General features: G+C 38.0%; 2 protein-coding genes across 2 annotated transcripts; both read left to right on the top strand.

Moving 5' to 3' along the window:
• Positions 1-1,717: 1,717 nt before the first annotated feature.
• LOC105055805 (beta-adaptin-like protein C) lies at positions 1,718-14,779 on the top strand. The gene is made up of 15 exons (XM_010937800.3): positions 1,718-1,922; positions 3,285-3,482; positions 4,565-4,678; positions 4,782-5,032; positions 6,886-7,021; positions 8,483-8,662; positions 8,757-8,849; positions 9,796-10,007; positions 10,125-10,188; positions 10,284-10,463; positions 11,005-11,097; positions 11,181-11,596; positions 11,721-11,910; positions 11,999-12,202; positions 14,276-14,779. Exons 1-15 carry the CDS (start codon positions 1,836-1,838, stop codon positions 14,570-14,572), a joined length of 2,715 nt encoding a protein of 904 aa, XP_010936102.1. The 5' UTR covers positions 1,718-1,835; the 3' UTR covers positions 14,573-14,779.
• Positions 14,780-19,880: 5,101 nt separating this feature from the next.
• On the top strand, positions 19,881-21,824 carry LOC105055826 (uncharacterized). Its single transcript, XM_029267792.2, has 4 exons — positions 19,881-20,386; positions 20,485-20,932; positions 21,060-21,300; positions 21,398-21,824. Exons 2-4 carry the CDS (start codon positions 20,720-20,722, stop codon positions 21,415-21,417), a joined length of 474 nt encoding a protein of 157 aa, XP_029123625.1. The 5' UTR covers positions 19,881-20,386; positions 20,485-20,719; the 3' UTR covers positions 21,418-21,824.
• The last annotated feature ends 1,399 nt before the right edge of the window (positions 21,825-23,223 follow it).

Here is a 23,223-nt window from a genome sequence, read left to right as displayed (position 1 = left end):
CATAGGTACTGCTATAGAACCAGTGCTTGATTTTGAAGATATCTTTCCATATGTATGATGTGTAGCTGAGTCAGTCATAAGAAATTTGACTCAATGACTTGGTCTTAAAATAAATTCTACTCACTAATTATCTTCATAGCCTTTGGGGCTCCTGATGATATCTCCACCATCACTTTGTAAATAGACAATGGTTAAGAAGATGGAGGTTTGTAATGCCAAAACCTCTATAAGCCTTTGGATGACATGCTTGCTCTCAGTTGATCAAGCTAAGCTTTCTACAATTCCAATTACTCCCTCCCCATAAAAACCTTATCCTTGTTTTATCAATTCTTTCTACAACCGCAGATGGTAGCAGCATCAAACTCATCTGGTATGTGGGGATGGCACTCAAGATGGAGTTGATTAAAATTAATTGATCAGCAAATATTATGACCTTATCTTTCCAAGCTGAAAGTTTTTTCTCGATCTTTTCTTCAATGAAACGCCAATCAGTTGCCCTGAGTTTGCTATAATGTAGAGAATATCCAAGATATTTGATTGGGAGATTAACTTTTGTACATCCCATGAGACCTGCAAAACTCTTCAAAGCTTCTTTGAAAAGTCCAATTCCTATCAGGGTGCTCTTTGGTACGTAAAACTTTATTTGACTACCTTCCAACAAAAGATAATGTAAGAGATGTAACCAAGAAAAAGATAATATAAGAGAGCAATTAACAATTGAAATTCCCGCTATACCCTATGGGGATGATTGAGATGGCTAACTTCATGCTCACGGTCTTAGTTGCACCACAAATTCATGTGTGAGTGGATACCCCAATGACAAATCAAAAAATAGATTAATCAGGGTACTTTTCTTTTATTTCTGAAGCATACTTTGAAAATAAATTTTGTGAGACACGACAATTTTAAGAATTCCTGTTATTATCTATAGAACTATTACCTAATATTACTTTGTTTTCTTCCTATCTATTTGATAATTACGGATGACGAGAATTCTTATATTTCTTGATATTTGGGATGAGAATGCAATAAAATATTTAAATTTTTACTATAAATATGCTTAAATTTAAAATCTAAGTTATATAAAATTTTTTTTGATGTGCTAAGTATATAGAACGTTTTTCAAATGTTAACCTGGCATCTCATACCAACTTGTTATCTAGACATATATTTTAAAATTTTAAAATTATTTATAAATTTATACAACATGTTTGATAGCATACTGTCACAAATTTGTATTATATTTTTTGTGCAAAAAAAATGACCGATCTTTCTCGATGATGTCAATTACATTCTGCATAATTATTAAAATATTACAATCTATTTTTTCATCAGTTCGCACAAATTTTCTTTTCCTTCCATCCATCTGTATAGATCTCAAACCGGCCATGACACGATCCATTGGTTGGCGTCAGACAAAAGACAACCCAAACCCTACCGCAACTAGCTCCAAAGGCACCAAATGACCAAACACTCCAAAATGGATGTCCGTGGCTGCATCCCACCTGGGACTCGGTCCCCGACCTCCACCAGTCCGCTACCGCAAGCTCTATTCGTGGTCTAAAACCAAAAAAAAACTCTGGCCTTAATTTTTATTCGAGATAGTTTTCCAAAAACTTTTATTCTGCAGAGGACCTACATCTGGGCCGTCCATCTGAATTATAGATGACATGGCGCGATCCTATGGATCATTAGACTGGACTTTCTCTGCCGTTTCAGAGCTCCCTGATACGAGAGGCCGGCGAACCCATCCCATTTCCTCACTTCCCCCAAGCCAAAGAAGAAGAAGAGAAGAGAAAAGAAAGCGGCCGGCGTAGCGGAGGAAGGAGGCGACGATGAGCGGCCACGACTCCAAGTACTTCTCCACTACCAAGAAGGGAGAGATCCCCGAGCTCAAGGAGGAGCTCAATTCCCAGTACAAGGTCGATATATTTCCTCTCCCTCTTCTTCGTCTTCCCCTTCTTCCCTCCCTTCTCTCACGTGCTCGCCTCCACACCCCCCCTCTTCCCCGCCCCTGGGGTTGAATCGAGGTAGGGATTCTACCCACCCGATCCCTTATGCTTTCTGCGGGATCGAGATAGATGCATTCAGATCCATTTCTTTGATTGGAATCTTTCTGGTTCTTGTCTGAATATCGCGATCGGCGAACTAAGGTGGTGAACTCGTAGTTTTCTGCTCTACTTTCAGCCAATTGGGTTTCACCACGGGTAAATCCGAGCTCAACAAACTATGTGATATCATGATGGCATGTAGAATAAGCTTAACAGAGACTTTGATCTGATTGCTTGGTTCCTTTTCCATAAAATTAGGAGGACTATTCTTTTCTGTTATTGTCTGAGATGATGCAGAAGATGTCAAGAACACGACGTCTTCTTCAGAATCCGAACATGGAAAGCTTTATGTTTTGGCCAACAGTTTGTATTCTTGGTTGAGTTCTCTGATGTGCTTCATGTTTCTTCCCCCTCTAAGATATGGTTGCAGAAGCCTTATTAAAAGTGGAAAAAGAAGTCTGAAGGAAGAATATTGTGTCTAAGTTGTATGATATCTGAGTAGGATTTAAAGAATTTCTTTCCAATTTCCATGGCAAAGGGGTCAAAGAAAGGACTGTTCAGTTCTTACCGATAGATTTTTTGCATGGTATTGAGTAGTATTTTAGGTGTCCTGAGGTATTTGAAAAGAAAAAGCTAACTCTTAATACTGAATTGGCTCCCAGAAAACAAATGTGCTCAGATGCTGTCGATCCATATGCTATTTTGAGCTGCTGTGCTTGTAGAATAAACCATCCCTATGCCCTTTTGTCATTCCCATGTCTTTTAGTTTATGGCTTTTATGATTTGACATGGCAGCATGTGAAAAGCCCATTGGGATGGAATTTCCCATTTAAAACGCAGACAATGCTGTAATTAAGCCCTTACCAGGACTTGTAGGATGCTATGCCGTACATTAAACAACCTCCCTGATCTGTTCTTCACATTATTTATTTGCAAGGTTCCCTTTTTGGATATATACCATCAGCTCTGTTGAACAAGCATTTATATGACAATCATGCTAGTGATTTGATTGTTGATTGGATAATTTTCCATGGAAAAAAATAAGTAAGGAAATATTTTGCACCATTCAATCTACAGAAATAGTATATGGCTATATGCTTCGTGACCTTAAGTTCTGTTAAGCTTACTTCAGTTCGGTCCCTTTTTTTTATTATGTAATTTTGGTTTGATTAAGGGATGAAAATTTTTCAGTGGTTGATCATAAGAAGCTGACGTTATCTAATATCCTTTCAGGACAAAAGGAAAGATGCAGTGAAGAAAGTGATTGCTGCAATGACTGTTGGAAAAGATGTTTCATCATTGTTTACTGATGTTGTCAACTGCATGCAGACAGAGAATTTGGAGCTAAAGAAACTCGTTTATTTATATCTTATAAACTATGCTAAAAGCCAACCTGATCTAGCCATACTTGCTGTGAATACTTTTGTGAAGGTAAAACATATTCTACTTGCTATAGATATAGTCACAAAGAGTTATATGAAGCAGGATGTTCTAGAGGCTATGCATCACCAGTTTTTGAATGTTGGACACTAGATGTCTTTTCGATATATAATTAACTTTGAATGGTTTGACAGTGTAATGATAAAAATACTGTGTTTGAGCATCTGTTTGAATTTTCAGAGCAATGCATTCCACATATAGCTTTGTAACAGTAGTTCCATTGTCGATGTGCAAGGAGAGGAGATAATTAATGGAACTTGGAGATACTGAAAATTACTAAATATTAAGAAGATTGGATAGATCACTCAAAAATTAAAAAAAAAAAAGATATGAATGCATAAGAGGCAAATGTAGACAATAAATTGTGATAGTAAAGCATTTGATACATTATGTAATTCATATGTTTGTAATTGAGTGTCTATCTTATGAGAGGAAAGTAGTTGAGTGTTTATCAATCTGTTGAGCACACCAAACAGTTATTATGCCACCATACAAATTATCAACAAGAATTTTTAAATAATACCATCATTGACAAAGTTATGCTGCAACCTAATGGTATGGTATTTCATTTGTTAACTTGATGGATGCTTTTTGTCCCCCTTTATGGTGATACATAACACACCTTTTGACAACTATCTGGATACGATAAGTGGAAGATATGACGTGAGAAATGTTGGAATGCTTCATATTGTAGCAATACCTATGTTGAGATAGTGGTTCATTTGGCAGAATTTTGTTCATGGTTACTTGATGCTGTAAATATCCTGTCAATAGACCCTTGTCATAACCAGCCAACTATTTGGTCAGTGCCAATCCTCTTGTTTATTTTGTTAGTGCAAGTCCTTGGTAAGTGGTCATCTTTTGTGATGCTGTAACCCTAGATAAAACAAGTCAGTAATTGCTTCTTCAAGCCCTTAATTCTGCTTTCCAAGGTTGCAGTTGATATATGCTCATTCTACTTGGATGTGATGGGAACTTCTTGGAAATGTGGATAATGATTCTTTGCAACAAAGTTTCCAAACTTTCTTAAATTTAATCACGATTATATCTGATATGCTAAATCATCTTTGCAGGATTCACAAGATCCTAATCCGCTAATTCGTGCTTTGGCTGTGAGGACCATGGGATGCATTCGTGTTGACAAAATTACAGAATATCTATGCGATCCTCTTCAGAGATGCCTCAAGGTCCCTTTGTGCTCCTTCACATATATAATTACTTGTCATTCCTTGTTCAGCATCACTTCTTCTTCTTCTGATTATGAGTTATAATTTAATTTAATTTATACAGGATGATGATCCTTACGTTCGAAAGACTGCGGCCATTTGTGTAGCTAAGCTTTATGATATAAATGCTGAGTTAGTGGAAGACAGGGGATTCCTTGAGAGTCTGAAGGACTTGATATCTGATAATAATCCGATGGTGGTAGCAAATGCAGTTGCAGCACTTGCAGAGATCCAAGAATGTAGTAGTAGACCAATTTTTGAGATCACCAGTCATACTCTTTCGAAACTCCTGACTGCATTGAATGAATGCACTGAGTAAGTTTATGCATAGAAAAGCTGGTTTCATGTATTGGCACTGTCTTGCTGAAAGTAGTTTATGGAAGCATTTATCTGCAACCCTGTGCTATTTATCCATGGGCTTATTTGATTGCAGATTTTCTGCAATTCTTATAATGATCATTAATGCATGCATGCTGTCCCTCCTGTGAGCATAATTATTTCCTTGTGAAAAAAATCAGAATTGTAATAACTGGTTAAATTTGACTATATAATCAATATGGTGGCATGAATCGATGCCAGTTTATTTATCCATTTTACGGCATCAGTTAAATGGTGTCCATATAAGTGTACCTTTATAATCAGTATTTTATGCTTGTGTACCAGTTGGGCTTGTGATGTGCACATGTTTAGTCAGGAGTAAGGAGCATTCAGTAGATAGCTTCAGTTCCACCATCATGGTTTGTTTACTGTGCATTTGCATTTTTCTTTTTGTGCCCCTTTTTAGGTCGCCAATTAGGCATATATCATAAATACTTGCAAGAGTGTGCATTTTATTTAAGAATAGCATATGCATGGAAGGGAAATGGGATGCATGACTTTACCAAAATGCAACATATGATCTGATGTGCAAGTGTCCTGCAACCATATTGGTAGAGGGATGTTCACATGCTAGAACTGCATGGTACCTTCGGATATTGCTGATAGTTGCGCATAGAAGGATCTTCATGCAAAGTCAATATGTAGGTAGTCAGCAGCAGCTATAGTCTTACAGATGTGTTTTTCAATAAATTTAACATATTTTGGTGTGCAAAGTTTTATGAACCTTTGTTATTCACAAACTTGTAAGCTTCGCTAGATGCTTAAACGTAGCTATTTGTGTTGATTTATGATGATCTGATTCTGTTAGATTCTCTGACATCTGGTGTTACTACTAAGTTAATGAAGAATAAAAACATCAATTTGCCAATGTGGGTATCACAAGTAAGCATGTACAAAATATAAAAAAGGCAAAGACCTTGTAATATCCATAATAATAGACTAAAAAGGCTTTCTAGTGCATGAGGCTCCCACCACTATGGGTCCGAGGAAGGTCGGATATATGCAGCCTTGCCCTCACATGCGGAGAGATTGTCTCCATGTTTTGGACCCATAACACCCATGCCACAATGGAGCAATCTTATTGTTGCACATAGTTTGCCTCTCATGTGTAATAAGAGACTACATTGATTAAAATGGAAAAGAGGAAAGATGCAAGCCTTTTTTTTTTGTTAGAAGTCGAGTTTTTTAGACAATAAGTGTCAACAAGTAACCTCATTGGTGAATTTTTCTTGATGTTTGAAACTTGTCAATTGTAAATTGTTCAATGTGCCTTGTTTCTTAACTATGTTGCATGAATCTATGTTCAAAGATTGCTAATAAATGATTGCATTTGTGAAACATCATTACAACTTAAAAACTTGAAATAAAAACTTTCCATCTGAATGTAGTAAAAACTAAAAAGTCATGATTTTAATCAGAACAGAAAACTTAAAAGCACACATTTACATATAACTAGGTAGTTTCCTAAAAATAATGCTTAAATGTTTAACTTGTGATCTGATATTTTTAATACACATGTTATTTAAAATTTCCAATCCATATTTACAGAAATGTTGTACAGAATAAGGTGGTTTCCCCGTTAATTCCTACTATGATGTTCATTTTTTGTGTTGGCTTGAGTTTTTTCCCCTTCACCTTCTCAAAATCTATCTAATGATATGGTGAATTGTTTTTGGAAAATGCCATCCATGTGTAGCATTAAACCCTCTACCTTTTTCTGCTGTGAAGGTGTGTTTTTGCCGTATAGCTGCTGAAAACTAAATTATGAGAAGGATCTAATTGTTCTGCAGATGGGGTCAGGTTTTCATTTTGGATGCCTTATCAAGGTACAAAGCATCAGATGCCCGTGAAGCTGAGAACATAGTAGAAAGAGTTACACCACGTCTCCAGCATGCAAATTGTGCAGTTGTGCTTTCTGGTGTCAAAGTATGTATACTCTTCAATTTTTTCTTAGAGAATCTGTTTGTACTTTTAATGGGAAAAAGGGTAATGTGAATAACTGATTTGTACATAAAAACCAGTTAATGGCATATTTTGGTATAGTATCATCATGAATCTTAAATGCAATAATTTAGTTTTAATCGAGTGAAGCTTAACTGGCATGCATTTTGAATAGCATTTTGTGTAGTTTTCTTTCAAAAATCATTCATATGGTTGCATTTAAATGCTTGAATAAAATGGTTTTGAGAATTCACCTACAGTATATGAACAAGGCCGGCTAATTTGCAATTAATGATATGTTTAATAGGATGTTATGATAGAGTAGACAGCAATTTTCAAGTTTTTGGCTATGCTTGGATTCACCAAGGAGATTATAGTTGTCCTTAGATTAATCTATGACTTACAAATCACTAATAATTTCATCATTAAACCATTGGGGTTTTCGGGGTTGGCAGAGGGACGGGACTCTATTTTGGGGGAGAGCGTGCATAGGGATATTACAAGAGCAAGTGCATTGTTGAAAGCTCATATTCTTCCACTTATTAAATTACATAGAGTTTTATATCTTGCACATGCTTATGAGGTCACCTTGGTTTGGAGTGATAAGGTGGGGAAGGGTCTATTAGATCGTCCTTGAGGATCACATAATTGGGAACTTATCCAATTTTTATTTTTTTTCTTGCTTGTGGATTAATGTCATTGTTTCAAGGCAATGTTTCAATGGAAGGAAGTGTAGAATTTAAGGTGATGAGTTTTCCTTTTTGAGTTTTTTTTTTTTTTTTTTGTTGGTTGGCAGGGGGTTGTGCATTAGGAATTTCAATAAGAGTTGATATGAAGAGGTGTAGATGACTTCTTAAGTGGAGATGATGGAAACCTGATTTGCAGTGTTATCTGTTGTAAGGCGCAACATCCTTGCAGAGGCTGGCCAATTGTGTCTTATAGGGTTTAGAGATTACAGGTCCTCAGAAAGAGAACATATATATAGACAAATGTGTGGGTGACTGTCATGAATATATAGACAGACAGACAGACAGACAGACTTGGGTGGTGCAACAGGCAAACATGGGAATGATGAAGCTCATTTAATCTTTTGATATGAGAAAATTGAATTTTCTTGAAAATTATTTATAGAGGTTGGGAAGAGAAGAAAGCATTCATTGGTATGGATGGTTTTAAAAGATTGCATTTTGGCAGAAGATAGGCAAGGTCTTAAATTTCCTGAAGAATGAGAACTTTAGTAGATAATTGTAAATCCATAAAACCATAAAACTTTTTTTTTGTCCATTTTGAAGTGAACTAGAAGAGAATGTTGGCAATACAAATTCTCACTTAATTATATAAAGGTAGAATAAATATGGAACATCTGTTGGTTCATCTCAAGTGAAGGTTATGCTTTTTCACATGCCATTTGCACAATTTATGATGTCATGAACTTGATTTCTGCAGATGATCCTTCAGCAGATGGAACTTATTACCAGTACTGATGTGGTCCGAAATCTTTGCAAGAAGATGGCACCTCCTCTAGTAACTCTTCTTTCTGCAGAACCTGAAATACAGTATGTAGCATTACGTAACATCAATCTTATTGTACAGAAACGGCCTACAATACTTGCACATGAAATTAAGGTGAAATTAGATGAATGTTTTATTGAATTCTCAATTAATTCTTCATCTAAATTGTTGATACAGTATTTTATTGTTTTGAATAAATTGTTTATAGGTTTTCTTCTGCAAGTACAATGATCCAATTTATGTTAAGATGGAGAAACTGGAGATTATGATAAAGCTTGCCTCTGATCGGAACATAGACCAGGTACTAATAAAAAAATGTGATTTCCAATGAAGTAGTTTAATTATTTACATGCTTCTTTAATCATATTATGCACGAGTTTTGCCCCTTTATGGTAAGAGGGATATTGTAGATGAAACTACTATCTATATAAATTGCACCTATCTTTTTCCAACTATTTGATGCCAAATTTATGGATCCTTATTTGCGAAGTTTCCTATTTAGGACCATCTTCTGCATTATTCCAAGCTTCTCCTCCTTTCTCACAACGACTATCCATGTATCGATGTTACTTGTGTCTCCCCCTTTTTTTTAAACGGCTTTCAACACAATAAAATACCCTCCTTACTAGGGCCTTCTAAGTTCCTCGGTGTATATGCCATACCATCTTAATCGATTTTCCATCACTTTATCCTGAAGTGCAGCTCCTATAGCTCTTCTACTTGAGCTATCCTTTCTAGTTTTACCACATATCCAACTTAAAATTCTTGTATCTACCATACTTAAAATTCTCGTATCTATTACAATTGACTTTTTGTTTTTGTAGATTCTTTATTGCAAGACTGCAAGGCATAAAATATTGTAGGCTTTGTTGTTGTTCTGTAAAATTTTTCTTAAATCTCTGTGATATGTGCCTATCATGTAATATACTAGATTCCCCTCTCCACTTCATCGAACTTCACCTCTATTACAATCTATTTCCTCTATATATCCTATTTGTGCTCCTAGTTTAGTCTAACATCTTCATTGAAGATATACCTCTTCATTTAGTTGATGACTGTTGACATATATGTCATTGTTTTTTGAGCAAGTGCATTATCAACACTATAAATTTAACTAGCTTTTCATTCTTTCTTTTGTTATATTCGTTTTTGAGACTTCTGGTATCTGTAGTAATATTTGTGCACTAAGGGCTTGGAGTTTTTTGAACTACCTTTTTTTTTACAGAAATTAATGATTTTCCTTTCAGGTTCTATTGGAGTTCAAAGAGTATGCTACAGAAGTAGATGTAGATTTTGTTAGGAAGGCTGTACGTGCAATCGGCCGCTGTGCCATAAAGTTAGAGAGAGCTGCTGAGCGGTGCATCAGTGTGTTGCTTGAGCTCATAAAGATAAAAGTAAATTATGTTGTGCAGGAGGCTATCATTGTCATCAAGGACATTTTCAGGCGTTATCCAAACACGTGAGTGTGGGTTATTTAATCCTTGTTGTGGTTGCCCTGCTTTCTTGTTTAACACGGGGCTGCATCGACTGCTTTTTAGCTCCAGTTCTTATTATGCATTGTAATTTCTATTTGCAGCTATGAATCCATCATTGCAACTCTCTGCGAGAGTTTAGACACATTAGATGAGCCAGAAGCTAAGGTGAAGGCTCATCCTTGAAGATTAATTAGAAAACATTTTATGTTTTCAATTAGTGTATTTATGTTTTAATTTCTGCCTTGATTCTCTTGCTGCAGGCGTCAATGATCTGGATAATTGGGGAATATGCAGAAAGAATTGACAATGCTGATGAGCTCCTTGAGAGCTTTCTAGAAAGTTTTCCAGAAGAGCCTGCACTTGTGCAACTGCAGTTGCTCACTGCAACTGTCAAGTTGTTTCTTAAGAAGCCAACTGAAGGCCCACAGCAGATGATTCAGGTTTCCTATAGTTATTTCTTGTGTTTGCATGATTTGAACTTCATTGGTATTGCCATATTGCTGATAAAATTTATTTATTGAGCTTTGTATCAACAAGGAATGTCACCATTATGCAAGAGCATGTTTGTCATTGCACTTTCCCTTCATTCCAATTTCATTGGAGCTTTTACATGCACTTTCAGGACAGATTAATACCTGTCACTTAGGATGAGAAGGGGAGGCTCATCTTCTAATAGAATCCACAACTGAGATCTTCCAATGCTCAGAAGGCATTCTTTTACAAATTAATCATTATTATTTCTTGTACAATCCTCTCTAAGAAGTCTAGAATTCCAGACCTCCTTTTCCCCGTTCTTCTGTACAATGTTGCCGGCAATTGACATAGATTTTTTTTTTTGGTAGCAAATGTATATTTCTTGCTCATACATGGAAAACATTCATTAGCTTCTAGAGACCTTTGTGTGAAGGTTAATATGTAACTATACAAAGCTGTTCTGTTTGTTATTTAGCACTCTAATTTGCATGCATTCATGTGCTATAGGCTGTTCTTAATAATGCCACTGTGGAGACTGACAATCCTGATTTGCGTGACCGTGCCTACATATATTGGCGCCTTCTTTCCACTGATCCTGAGGTATAGTAAGCCCTTTGGATTGTCAATGTTTTTCAAAGTGCCATATTATTTAGTGAGCCTGATTTTTTTTTTCTATTTCTCAGGCTGCTAAAGATGTTGTTTTAGCTGAGAAGCCAGTAATCAGTGATGATTCAAACCAACTTGATCCTTCACTTCTTGATGAGCTCCTTGCGAACATTGCTACACTATCTTCTGTTTATCATAAGCCTCCAGAAGCATTTGTGAGCCGTACCAAAGCTGCACCTAGACCAGATGATGATGAATATCCTGATGGGGTCGAAACAGGGTATTCTGAGTCACCTTCTCATGCAGTTGATGGTGCACCTGCCCCCTCTAGTACAAGTACTGTTCCACATACCTCGACAAGGCATCCAGTGCCAGCACCATCTCCAGCACCAGCACCCTCACCTGCTGCTCCTATGCCTGATTTACTTGGCGATTTGGTAGGTCTGGATAATGCCATTGTCCCTGTCGGCCAGCCAGCCACACCACCTTCAGGGTGAGGATGGTTAGCTTACATGATCTCTGGTTCTGCATTTTCCTTTCACCTATTCCATTGCATTCTAAAATATTGATTAGTCTCCTGCTTGTCAATGTAGTAATTGTTTTAATTGTTGTTGCAGGCCTCCTTTACCTGTATTACTGCCCTCGTCAACTGGTCAAGGTCTACAAATAAGTGCACAGCTTATGCGGCGTGAGGGCCAAATATTTTATGGTTTATTTTTTGAGAACAACTCACAGGCTGTGCTAGATGGGTTCATGATACAATTTAACAAAAATACATTTGGTCTTGCAGCTGCTGGACCTCTACAGGTGATCATGTTGCCTAGAACCCCCTGTACTTAACATATTGGTTGGACAAAGCTTAAAATGTATTTGAGCATTCTTCTTTTTTTGTTAGGTCCCTCCATTGCAACCTGGAGCATCAGCCAGGACCCTTCTACCTATGGTTCTCTTCCAGAATGTCTCGCCTGGGCCTCCAACCTCACTTCTGCAGGTTGCAGTGAAAAATAACCAGCAGCCAGTCTGGTATTTCAATGATAAAATCTCATTGCATGTGTTCTTTGTGGAAGATGGTAGAATGGAGCGTGCAAATTTTCTGGAGGTGAGCGATTTTAGGATTGGTGACTGTTTTTCATTCTTAACAATTTGGATCATGCCATCCAAAATTTCATCACTGTTATGGATCTAAAAATTTATTCAGTGGTTTAAGATGCCAATTTTCAATCTTCTTCGGTTTTGGTTCTAGTTAATCTGTTCCTACTGCAGCCAGCCAACAATATCACTGTGCCAATAACCTCTTCTAGATATTGCTAATACGTATACTAGCAAATGCTTGTTTCTAATTGGATCCATTCCCAGACGCTCACACCAACCAAATTTAGTGTTAGTTTTAACCGTCATAAGTGGTATTGCCTGGTGGTATGTTTGAACATAACAAACTCTTTATGAGCTTGTTGTAAGGGTAAATTTCAAGATGAAGTTCATCATAATTCAATGACCATTACCCTGGAAAAGGCTTCTTGTACTCATCTTTCTATCTCTCACTTACCATTTTCTTTGCCATTGTAATTGCACCCTTAAAATTAAGTCTATTGTTTTTTGGCACATTTAGAGGAATATGATATTGAATGTTTTATTGTTTCTGATATTCTTGCTAGTGTAGGCACAAGCAATCGGCATATGATAGGTGATAGCTGATTGTTGTGATAATAGATGGTTTTGATAATAAATGGGATTCATATGAAACAAAGACATGTAAATATCTCCAATCTCACTATTTTTTTTTTATGAAAACATGGTTTACTGGAAGGTTGGGAATGGGATCGCAATGATAGATTAGGGGAGGGCACGTGGGTTGCACTCTTTATTTTGTGGAAGCATTCCTCATGCTTGAAATCATGCACTAATGTGGAAGGGTCTCATGACCTTTTCCCCTTAAATCTTTTTGCTCGTGGCGATTCTCTTGAATGAGCTTTAAGGACTCGTTTGGTTTGTGGGAAGAATTTTTCTTCCTAGGAAGTAATTTTTTAGGAAGTTACTTCTTGAGAAGTTACTTTCTGAGAATAGGATTTTGGCATGTTTGGTTGACTATAGGAAAGTAACTTATTGTAGAGTAGCTTATGTTCGATTGAGCATCTATTTTATTAGAAAAACTGTATAAAATATCTATTATATCCTCAATAGATATAAAACCATACATTTTTGCTTCTAAACTTTATATAAATATAAATATTATATTTATATTAATATAAATATAATATTAATATATTATAATATAACATAAGATCATAATAATTTATTATATTAATATTATAATATTATAATATTAATATTTAATATAATAAATTTATTAATATAGATATAAATATAATATTAAATATAATATAATATTAATATAAATATCAATATATTAATATAAATATTATATTAATATTAATAAAAATATTATATTAGTGTAAATATTAAAATAATATTAAAATATAATAAATATTATAATATTGATATTGATATTAATATTATATTTATATAAATATTAGGATAATACTAATATAATATTATATCACTATTCAATATTTCATCTTAACCATCAATTGATATTTTGAAAAATCTTGGTCATTAATCTCAAAAGGATATTTTGAAAAAAAAAAAGTACCACCACTTTTCATCCCATGGGAAGTGCCAAAACTCATTTTTTCTATGAGTTTCCACTTTCCATGAAATGTGGGAAGTGATTTCTCATGGGAAGAGTTTTTTTCATTTTTTGTCCTTTTAAAACTTCAACTAAACAAAAGATCCGCCCTCCACTTTTCAGGAAGTGCCTCTTCTTCCCTCCCCTTCCCATCAACCAAACAAACGAGTCCTAAGAGAACTGCTGGGCTATTCAATGCATTAGAAGTTCCCTTCAGAAGTGTTTCGGAGAGCAAGTAAAGTTACCACCCAAATACTTGTGTATTAGGAGAAATGATGTAGAGACTGTTTTTTCTTTTCTTAATACTAAAAAGATATTGTTTTATTTGAAAATGCAACTTACATGCACATCTTCTACTGCACTTACTCTATAGAAATAAGTATTTGATTATTTAGTTGCAAAAGAAAATGCCATTGATCACATTTTTAGTTCTGATCGGGAATTGGGAATTTACATATTGTACTTACAATCATCGCTCACATGCAGACATGGAAATCGCTTCCTGATTCAAATGAAGTCTCCAAGGACCTGACAAACTGCGTTGTCAACAGCATGGATGCTACTGTTGAACATTTGGCTGCATCCAATGTGTTCTTTCTAGCAAAGCGCAGGAATGCAAACAAAGAAATATTGTATCTCTCAGCCAAGATTCCTCGAGGTATTCCATTCTTGATAGAGCTTACGGTTGTTGTCGGTGTTCCTGGTGTAAAATGTGCGGTCAAGACACCAAGCCCAGAACTGGCACCACTGTTCTTTGAAGCCATGGAGACTCTTCTGAAGTGATTGGAGATTTTTGTAACTTGTGTAAATTTATTGCTTATTTTTGATAATTGGTGGAAAGTTTCGATTGTCCTAGTGTAAGCGTGTGGTTTTTCTGCTTTTAGGCAAGTCGGTTTTGACAAATCTGTAAACATACAAATTAGGTTACCAGCGACCTTCCCAGGACGTTCAATTGCTTCAAGAATATAGCCAATTTTATTGTTGTACGCATACTATTGTTACATCTACAGAATGCCCCTCCTATCCTTGTCGGTGGTGGAAAACTTTTGGCAGTGGCATGACATGAATAATTTTAGGAGCCTAGCAGATCAGTTCATGTGGAATCCTTTTGCCTCTGCGTGAAGTATGAATCGTGAGATTTCAGATGCCGTATGTGCGTCTCAAGGTGCATTTAAAGCAACCGTGGTTGTTCCATAAAGAAGGGGGAACGAATATTTTTCTTGTTTCGCGCTAGGGAAAAAAAAAAAAAAAAATCCTCCATCGATCAATTTTTATTAACCGAAGGACTCTTTTTTCTAAGACTTCTGGCAAGATGATGTTCATCTATAATTCCTACCTCTAGGGGTTTTATTTTGTTTATTGTAAAATGTAGTCAGAATGGACACCTCAGAGTTGCTGGTAGAAATTCATTTGTATTTCACTCCAGAACTTCATGGCATGGATGTAAACAAATAGATAGGAAACATTCCTCAGCTGTCGAAGATTATCTTGCATTATAGAGGAGCTGCGACTTCCTTGGGCTGGGAACAGCTGATTGGATTATTTGGCTAAGAAGCAATTGCGTAGCGAAGGGGGAAGGTGGCTTTCTTTCAACATTTGGTGGACGAGATGTTCTATTTTCTTCTCATATTTTGGTTTTAATGGAGAAGGACCCTTCTTAAACAGGCATTAGTAGATTAAATGAGTGATCTAAAGCATTTCCCCCTTTTTGAATCAGATCACTCGTTGAGAGAGAGAAGCTTTGAGAATTTTTTTCTGTCCCCTTCTCTTCGAGCCAAGAGGCTTCCACCGGCGTCACCTCCTCCAGCAGCCGGCCAGCGTCGTTAAGAGAGAGAAGCTCTGAGAATTTTTTTTTCCTCCCCTTCTCTTCGAGCAAAGAGGCTTTTGCAGGCGTCACCTCCCCTGGCGGCTGGCCAACGCTGGCCGACCGCCGAACCCCTCTCTTTTTTCCCCTTCTCTCTCTATCTTCCTTTGTTCCTCTTCCCCTGCTCTTCCCCTCTCTCTCTCTCTCCCTCTTCCCCTGCTCTTCCCCCATCTTTCTCTTCTTCGGTTCTTCTCGCGAGATGGCGAGGACTTCTCCGATCGTCCTCCTCCAACTCTTCTCTGATCACCGGCTCCGGCTCTTCTCGCGAGATGGCGAGGACTTCTCTGATCTTTCTCCTCCGATCTTCCTTCTTTGGGTTTTCTTCGGCTCCAGTCTGGGTGTTGGTTGTTCTCATGTTTTAGTTGCTGCCGGAGTTTCGTGGGGTCACTGTTATTCATCGACGGTGGGTCGTTCGACAGAACCTATGCCTTCAGGTGGCCCACTTTTTTTTTTTTTTGATTGTTGTTGCTGCTGATCTCTCCGTCTGAGATCGAACGTCAAAATAAACGTGGCCGAGGTGAATCTGCTCTTGAGGCTTCATCCGAACGTCTGTAAAATAAGTCCACATTAGGAGGGATGACTCCGGTGTAAATTCTCAGATGCTCAAGTCAGGAAATGAAGAACGATGAGAGAAGAGATTTATGAATAGATTGATTGCGTATCTTTGGAGGATCCTGGAGCTTTTATTTATATGAGAAGAGTTGAAGATATATCCGTCTTAGAGTTCTGACAGATCTCAAATTTGTCGCAGAGATAAATTTGGAGAAAAACTTTTCTTTTATGGAAGATTGGACCACAAAAAAAGTTCTTCCTTATCTGGACTTTCTCAATTTAGAAGATCAATTCTACATAGCTACGTTATAGTCGATTAAGTTGGTCATAATGGATGACCTGTAGGTCGTCCGAGACGATCTATTGATCGTCAAGAGCAAGATCCTATCCTATGAAGTTGATATCCATCTCTGATAGCTCGGGTATGACTAGATCGATGATAGCGAGGTTGTTGGGACCGAGTCCGAGGTATAGATCTACAATATTTTTTTCTCCCTTCCTCTCCTCTCTTTCTCTTCTCTCGTTCTCTGGCCGTGAGATCTCTTCTTCTCGATTGGGATATTCCTCTTCCGCTCGAGGCCCCCTCTTGCTCCTCCGATCGAGATCTACCTCCCCCATTGGGGCCTCCCCCCATGTTTCATTCCTTGGGCGGCTGCCGACCCCCCTTCTCTTCCCCAGGGGTGGCTCAACACATATGAAGACCTAAAACTAAATATTAGAATGAGGTCTTTTTTTTAATTAAAATTTATATAAATTTTTTATTAAAATCTTATTTTTTTAGCTTTTTGAGATGTAAATTTTTTAATTAAATATTTATAATCAAGTTCTTCTAATATTTTTTTTTTCAATTGATAATATAGCCAATCCATTTAATCTTTCTTGAGACATTGTTGATCTTAAGTAAGATTTTATTAATTTTAGTTTTGAAAAACTTCATTCTGCCGAAGCAACACTTACCGAAATTGTTAACATTATTTTAAAAGTAATATATGTATTTGGAAAAGAGTCAAATCTTTTTATATGATTGAGTACATCCATTGGACTGTTATCTTTCACTTGTACAATTTCTTTTAAAACTTTTAGCTCTGAAAATAAATCTAAACCATTAATATCAAAGTAGTTATTATATTTTAAGGAACATTCAAGATGAAGACAATATTCTTTCAAACTATCGTTGTCTAATGATTTTAATTTTTTATCATTGGATAGAAAATCAAAAATATTTTCATATATCTTAAATTATTTAAATTTATTTCAAAAAAAAATTATTTAATCTATTATATATAAAAAATAATTAATTTTAAATGATTTTCTCAGAAAAAAATTAATAATCGTGGAAGTCGGTGACTGTACGCGCGGGCAGGAAGAGATGGCGAGATGGCGAGCTGAGAGCGATGTTGGAATGATTCTCCTCTCCCATCTTTTTCTATCTAACTATCTCTGTCTTATCCACGGATAGTGTACCAACATACGACTCCTCAGCCATTTACTCCCTCCCCGACTTTTTATCGATACGGAGGCGCGCATAGAAATTCCTAATTTCCCATGCTGTATTCCAAATCCGCAAGCACAAAAGCCTCGGTGTGGATGGCAGATCATTTGTACCCAGAGAAGTTCCTACGTGGGAGGTTTGGTCCACTTGGAAAAGAAGCAAACCCAACAGCCATAAATGCTTTATATTGGGAAGTGAAGAAATAGCTCCTTGAGAGGCCGTACCCCATAAAGCACGAAATCCTAAGCTATGCCATAATGGTGGCATGCCTCTTCTATGAGGAGAATAATCCCGAAAACTGCATAGCTATTAGTGGGAAAGAGGAAAGGAAGGCAACCCATGGCTTGAGATTGTTTGCGATTAAGATACTAAAATAGTGAAGCCAAATGGATAGTGGGGCCTAAAGTAAACGGGGGCCTAAAGCAAAGATGTTGGTGGCTTTACCTTTTAGCCGGCCCTGCTCTTCCCTTCTGATGGTCCGCGTCAGGCCCCTCTCCCTTCCTGTCCCATCTTCCCCCTCCCTCCCTCTCTTCTCTGTGTTTCGATCCCCATCAACGGATCTCACTTGAGCGGGCAACAAAAGGTGGAAGGACAAGCACCCTCCCTCCCTCTCTCTTCGCCAATCCCTTTTGGCGGTAGACCCACCCTCCCTCTCTTCTCTTTGAGTTCAGGTCTCCATCGGCAAGTCCCTCCTTTCAGCCAACGACAGACGACGGCAGGTCGTGCCTCCCTCTCTCTCTTTCTCCCTCTCTTTCTCTGGTCGGCGACGGACAGTGGAAGGCCAAGCCAGTTCTTTTCGATGGTGGTCCAGTGCTCTCTCTCCCTCTTCCAACGGCGGCTGGACAGAGGTCATGCCTCTCTCCCCCTCTCTTTGCATGGAACGACCATTCATGGTAGCATCGGATGAAGGTGGGACAAATGGATTCGATCTCCTCCAGGTCGGTATTGCTTCATCCCGTCGGCAGCAAGACATGATTTCTCTCTTCTTTTCGAAATTCAAATTTGAAATTTGAATTTCGATGTTGATGGAGTTTCTCTTTCTTTTTTTTTTTAATCTTTTATGTACTTTTTTTTTTATAATAAATTTGGATGAGTTTTTTCCCTCCCTTTACATCAAAAAAAAAAAAAAAGCATTTCCCTTCTCCAGTAACTCTTAATTTTTTCTCAATAATTTTTAGTAAAAAATATTAGATGATTTAATGAGGAATAACGAGGCTCAACATGGCCAGTGATGGTGCCGCATGGGACTAGATGGATAAGGGTTCTATGTTTCACCCAAAAGAAGGATTCACCTTCTTCCATGCGAACCCTTGTTGGATCATCTAGTGCATAGATCTCAAAGTGCTCAAGTTGTGCATCCATCCACCGACACGGATGCAATCAAAAATCACACGGAGATAGTGCCGATAGAAAATTCAAAATTTACATCAAGGTTAGTTGGGATAGGGTTTGCATCTTTGGCATCAAGGAAGGATGCACCTTTGCTTGCATCAATCCATGGTTGGATCGTGCACATGTCATGTTGAGATCTATGCAGGTAGATAATGATGAAGTTTGGATTGCTTTAAAATCTATGCGATATACGACCCAACTGTAGATTCATCTAAAAGAAAGTGCATCTTTCATCTGCACAAAAGATTTAAACTCTATTCAGGCCAGTGTGCCACCAAGTTGAGAAAGTCCTCATCCCTAGGGTAGATTATATCTTGCACCACAAATCCCAATGTGGCCGTACATAACACGAATCAGATGGTTCCATTCCCATGGGCCAATCATCAAGTTAAATACATGATAAATAGGGCCTATAGAAACGAGATAGTTTGGTAAGCATTGTGCACATGGTGCAGCATATAATTTCTTCGTCCCTAGGCTTACCTAGATTCCCGCACCAAAACTCCCCGCCTGTACCAAGATCCGAAGCACCTGGATGCTTCAAAGCTCAAAGTCCACTTTACATTCAAATGGGGGAGGTCGTGACGCCTCGCATGAGCGCCCCAAATGCCTCATTATAAGCTATTGGAACTCCAACACATGGCTTACCAAAAATAATAAAGTCTCGAGCATTTTAATACTATATTGGAGGAATGGCTGAAGTCAGCTAGCGTGTCACCCATGTGGGCTAAAAGGCCCCCACACACCCACCTAAAAGGGTTGATCGAATAAAGGAAGAAACCAGTACATGGGCCCCTTTGTATATGCCTCACATGGCCACCTCATTGCACATATATATAAACCACTAATCCAAATCTCATCCTCTTGAACCCCCTTAACCCATACATATGCTCTCTTGACAGCCAACCCACTCTAGTCCTGTTCTGTGCTGTCTTCCCACCACCTTGACCTAGATAAATCCTAATTCTCGATTGATTCCTCGAACCATATTGGCTTATAGAGAGAAAAAGACAGGAGAGACAGAGAGGAATCTCTGCATAGAAATGTGACAGGGTTGTGATCTTTGACGACCAAAGATTCGCACCCGCCACAACCATTATCACCACATAACAGCTAGAGAACATGCAGGTAAGTCTCGTGGTTAACTTAGTCTTTAGGATAGTTTAAACTACGATTAGGTGCATGTTACTCACGTTACAAATTGCTTGATGTTAGATCCTGCGATGGCTATTCAAAACGCAGCGTGACCATTCAGGGGTCACTGCTACTCGTAATTGGAGCCAGAGGAAGTCTGAAGGTAAGAGATCATGAAACTAATCTTTTCATTTTGTTCATTGAACAAAGTATCATCTTCACTAACTGTACTGACATTGTTATATGCAATCAAATGCTTAGATGAAGTGAAACGAAGAGATTTGGTGATATATAATCGAGGTGGTGGATGCCAGAGCTCAAAAGAAGTATTGGAAGAAGAAGAAGAAGAAGAGGATGAGGAGCAAAATAAGAGCACATCGACAATTCTACTGAGAAGAGAGGACAGTAGAACATGCTTTTATAGCACATCGCACTTGAAGCACCTCAGCAGCCTTGGAATCAAAGCTTCTGGTTCCCTGAGAACAGTGAATTGAGGATGGGCCACAAGGCAGATTCTGCCAATGTGGGTTGCAAAGTTCTACCAATATGTGATGCTGTGTCGACCGGCTCTAATGGTGGAGACAGCAGCGATGGCTCAGAGAAAGATGTTCAGAAGGGCGAGCGAAGGAGGGCAGTTTCTCAAATGAAAGAGCTGCTTAAATGGGCTGCCGCTGCCAGGTCCCATAAATGTGGAAGCAAAGGATGGAAGGTAAAAACTTAGCCAATAAAGGAAGCTGCCATATCTTTTGTTGGTTGTTCCAATGATTTGAAGATACTCTCATTGCCCTTTCAACGTACCTTAGTGCTCATCTCTAATCTCATTCTCATCATTGAAGGTCCTGTACTTCCGAAACAGAGTTCGTCATCCTTCGGTTAAGGGCGGCTGCTCAAGTTCGTCATCCATGAATTCTTCCCTATCGCTGGCATCCATTTCTGGAAATGATCGAACGTTGGTAAAGAATTCTTCAAATCATTCAGGTAATTTGCGGAGTTCAGAATGTGATGCAAATATGTTGGCCAGCCCAAAGTCTGAAGAATACGTGAGGCCTGGACGTTGGATAACAACAGACTCCGACTGTGAGCTACTTCAGATCTTTAATTTCTTTACTTCTGAAGCTAGAAACTTGTCAATGCTTAGGTCTGACCTTTTCTTAATTTTAACTTCAATTGGCAGTTGTGGTGCTAGAACTCTGAAGCGAAGCTGTAGTAGTTGGATAGCTTTATCGATCATGCCTTAGAAAATTATGTCCTGCACCGAGCTAATGAAATCGTTTTATTTTTATAGGTCCATCATCATCGAGATGAGTGTTCGGTGAATACACCTGCAAAAATAACATGATCTAAGTGGTAGTTGAGCTACCATGTAGTAGTGCACGTGGTGCCAAATCTAATTTCCCTAAAAGTGGATGGGTTTATAAATATTTTACTGCTTTTGACTGCATAGATTAGACAGCAAACTTACCGCGCTTAAGATAGCATGGCAGTCAAACTTTTTTGAACTTTCGATATGACCTCATGCCATTTAGGGCAACTGCACCACCTTTTTCTAAAGGTGATCTACGTTTCTCTTTTCGGTATCTGCAACTCTAAATATTTAAAACATATATAAATGGGTCTCTTCTAACGTCTGATGCCAATTTCTCTTGAGTACCTTGCTATTCGCATTTACCCAGTCCGCTTTTTCTTCTCACGCCGCCTCTCTCTATCTCATGTTCCGTCCACGCAATTGTTTTTCACCGACTGTCAACTATATAATCAAGTATTCTTCCAATATGTATGATTCACTAATATTTTTCACTAAAAAAATAACATGTGTTACTCGTACCACGCGGTAGTAATAAACAATGAGAAGGCTGAACGAGAAGTCAGGCCAGATCCCATTGTCTCACACACGGTCGGGTTAAAGTTTCTAACTGACGCCACCATGGGATTTTCCTTTGGAATTGCATGGCGTGGAACAAAGCGGTCATGTAACGATGTTCACCAACTCCATGACCGAGACCAATTTGGCGTAGCATATCTAGCAATCGTGTCAATTGAACTGTCTCACACGCATTCAAGTTAAAGTTTGAAACGAACGCCACCATCCGATTTTCCTTTTGGAGGTGTTTCCGTGAGTTGCTGAGCGGTGGCGGCACGTGGGAGCAAGGAAGAGCAATCGAGAATTTTTAGAGCCTAGCTTTCTCAATCCTCGCATCATCCTCCCTTTATGCTCTCCATGGAAAAAGTCATCCTGATCTCGTCACTCTCTCGTGAGAAACCATTCACCTCCAGGTGGATGTTACCCGTGTGTCGATAGCGCAATTCAAACGACTGGATCATGACCCGGTTTCTGATCCGTTTGATCCCAATCCCATCCAATTTAACACGTATAATTTCTGACCTTAACACCAATCAAATCGACTTGGATTGGATTGGTTCAGCCAGAAGGTGTGCTAGTGAGCCTTGGGATTAACATTTGGTTTTAGTTTTGGACCAGATAACTCAACCCAATCTATATGTTGACGGGTTTGTTTGGATGTTGGAAGATTTTATTAATCAGATAAAATTTCTAGTTAAGATTTTTATTTTAAAATGTAACATAATTGAGGTAGTCCGAAAAGATGCAATTCATTGGACAAAAAGAATCTACTATTTCGCTATAATTGTTGATGGCTGGCTGCTCCCGTCTCTCTTGACCCACATCGCCAGAGCAAGGATGGTTTTCAAAGTAAAGCTGGCACGAGTGGAACGTTGGACTATTTTTTCGTTATAATAACTCCGATGTCCAATGGAAAGCAACAGCAGTGACGGAATGGAAAGCAGACGTCTCTATGAAGAACAGCACCATATATTGGAAATTTTCATTTTAATAGTTTTTCTTTTTATTTGTTACAGATATGATTTTTTTTAGGGTAATTTGTTACAGACACGATGTGTTTGAGCTCTCGTATATTCCTAAAAGATAAGGAAACAAGTCAAATTAAGACGGCAATGAAACATTCTCTTGACACTTAGCGA

This window comes from Elaeis guineensis, chromosome 12 (genome assembly GCF_000442705.2).
Source record: "Elaeis guineensis isolate ETL-2024a chromosome 12, EG11, whole genome shotgun sequence".
NCBI lineage: Eukaryota > Viridiplantae > Streptophyta > Magnoliopsida > Arecales > Arecaceae > Elaeis > Elaeis guineensis.
Note: the sequence above shows the minus strand (reverse complement) of the source record. Positions and strands in the feature narration are given on the sequence as shown.

What these genes read in the sequence shown, in the direction of transcription:
- LOC105055826 (XM_029267792.2), top strand. Translation starts at nt 20,720, where the DNA reads ATGGGCCACAAGGCAGATTCTGCCAATGTGGGTTGCAAAGTTCTACCA. An exon ending in GTGGAAGCAAAGGATGGAAG is followed by an intron (nt 20,933 to 21,059) that starts GTAAAAACTTAG and finishes TCATCATTGAAG; the next exon opens with GTCCTGTACTTCCGAAACAG. An exon ending in GATAACAACAGACTCCGACT is followed by an intron (nt 21,301 to 21,397) that starts GTGAGCTACTTC and finishes TTCAATTGGCAG; the next exon opens with TTGTGGTGCTAGAACTCTGA.
- LOC105055805 (XM_010937800.3), top strand. Translation starts at nt 1,836, where the DNA reads ATGAGCGGCCACGACTCCAAGTACTTCTCCACTACCAAGAAGGGAGAG. An exon ending in CTGTGAATACTTTTGTGAAG is followed by an intron (nt 3,483 to 4,564) that starts GTAAAACATATT and finishes TCATCTTTGCAG; the next exon opens with GATTCACAAGATCCTAATCC. An exon ending in TTCAGGCGTTATCCAAACAC is followed by an intron (nt 10,008 to 10,124) that starts GTGAGTGTGGGT and finishes TTCTATTTGCAG; the next exon opens with CTATGAATCCATCATTGCAA.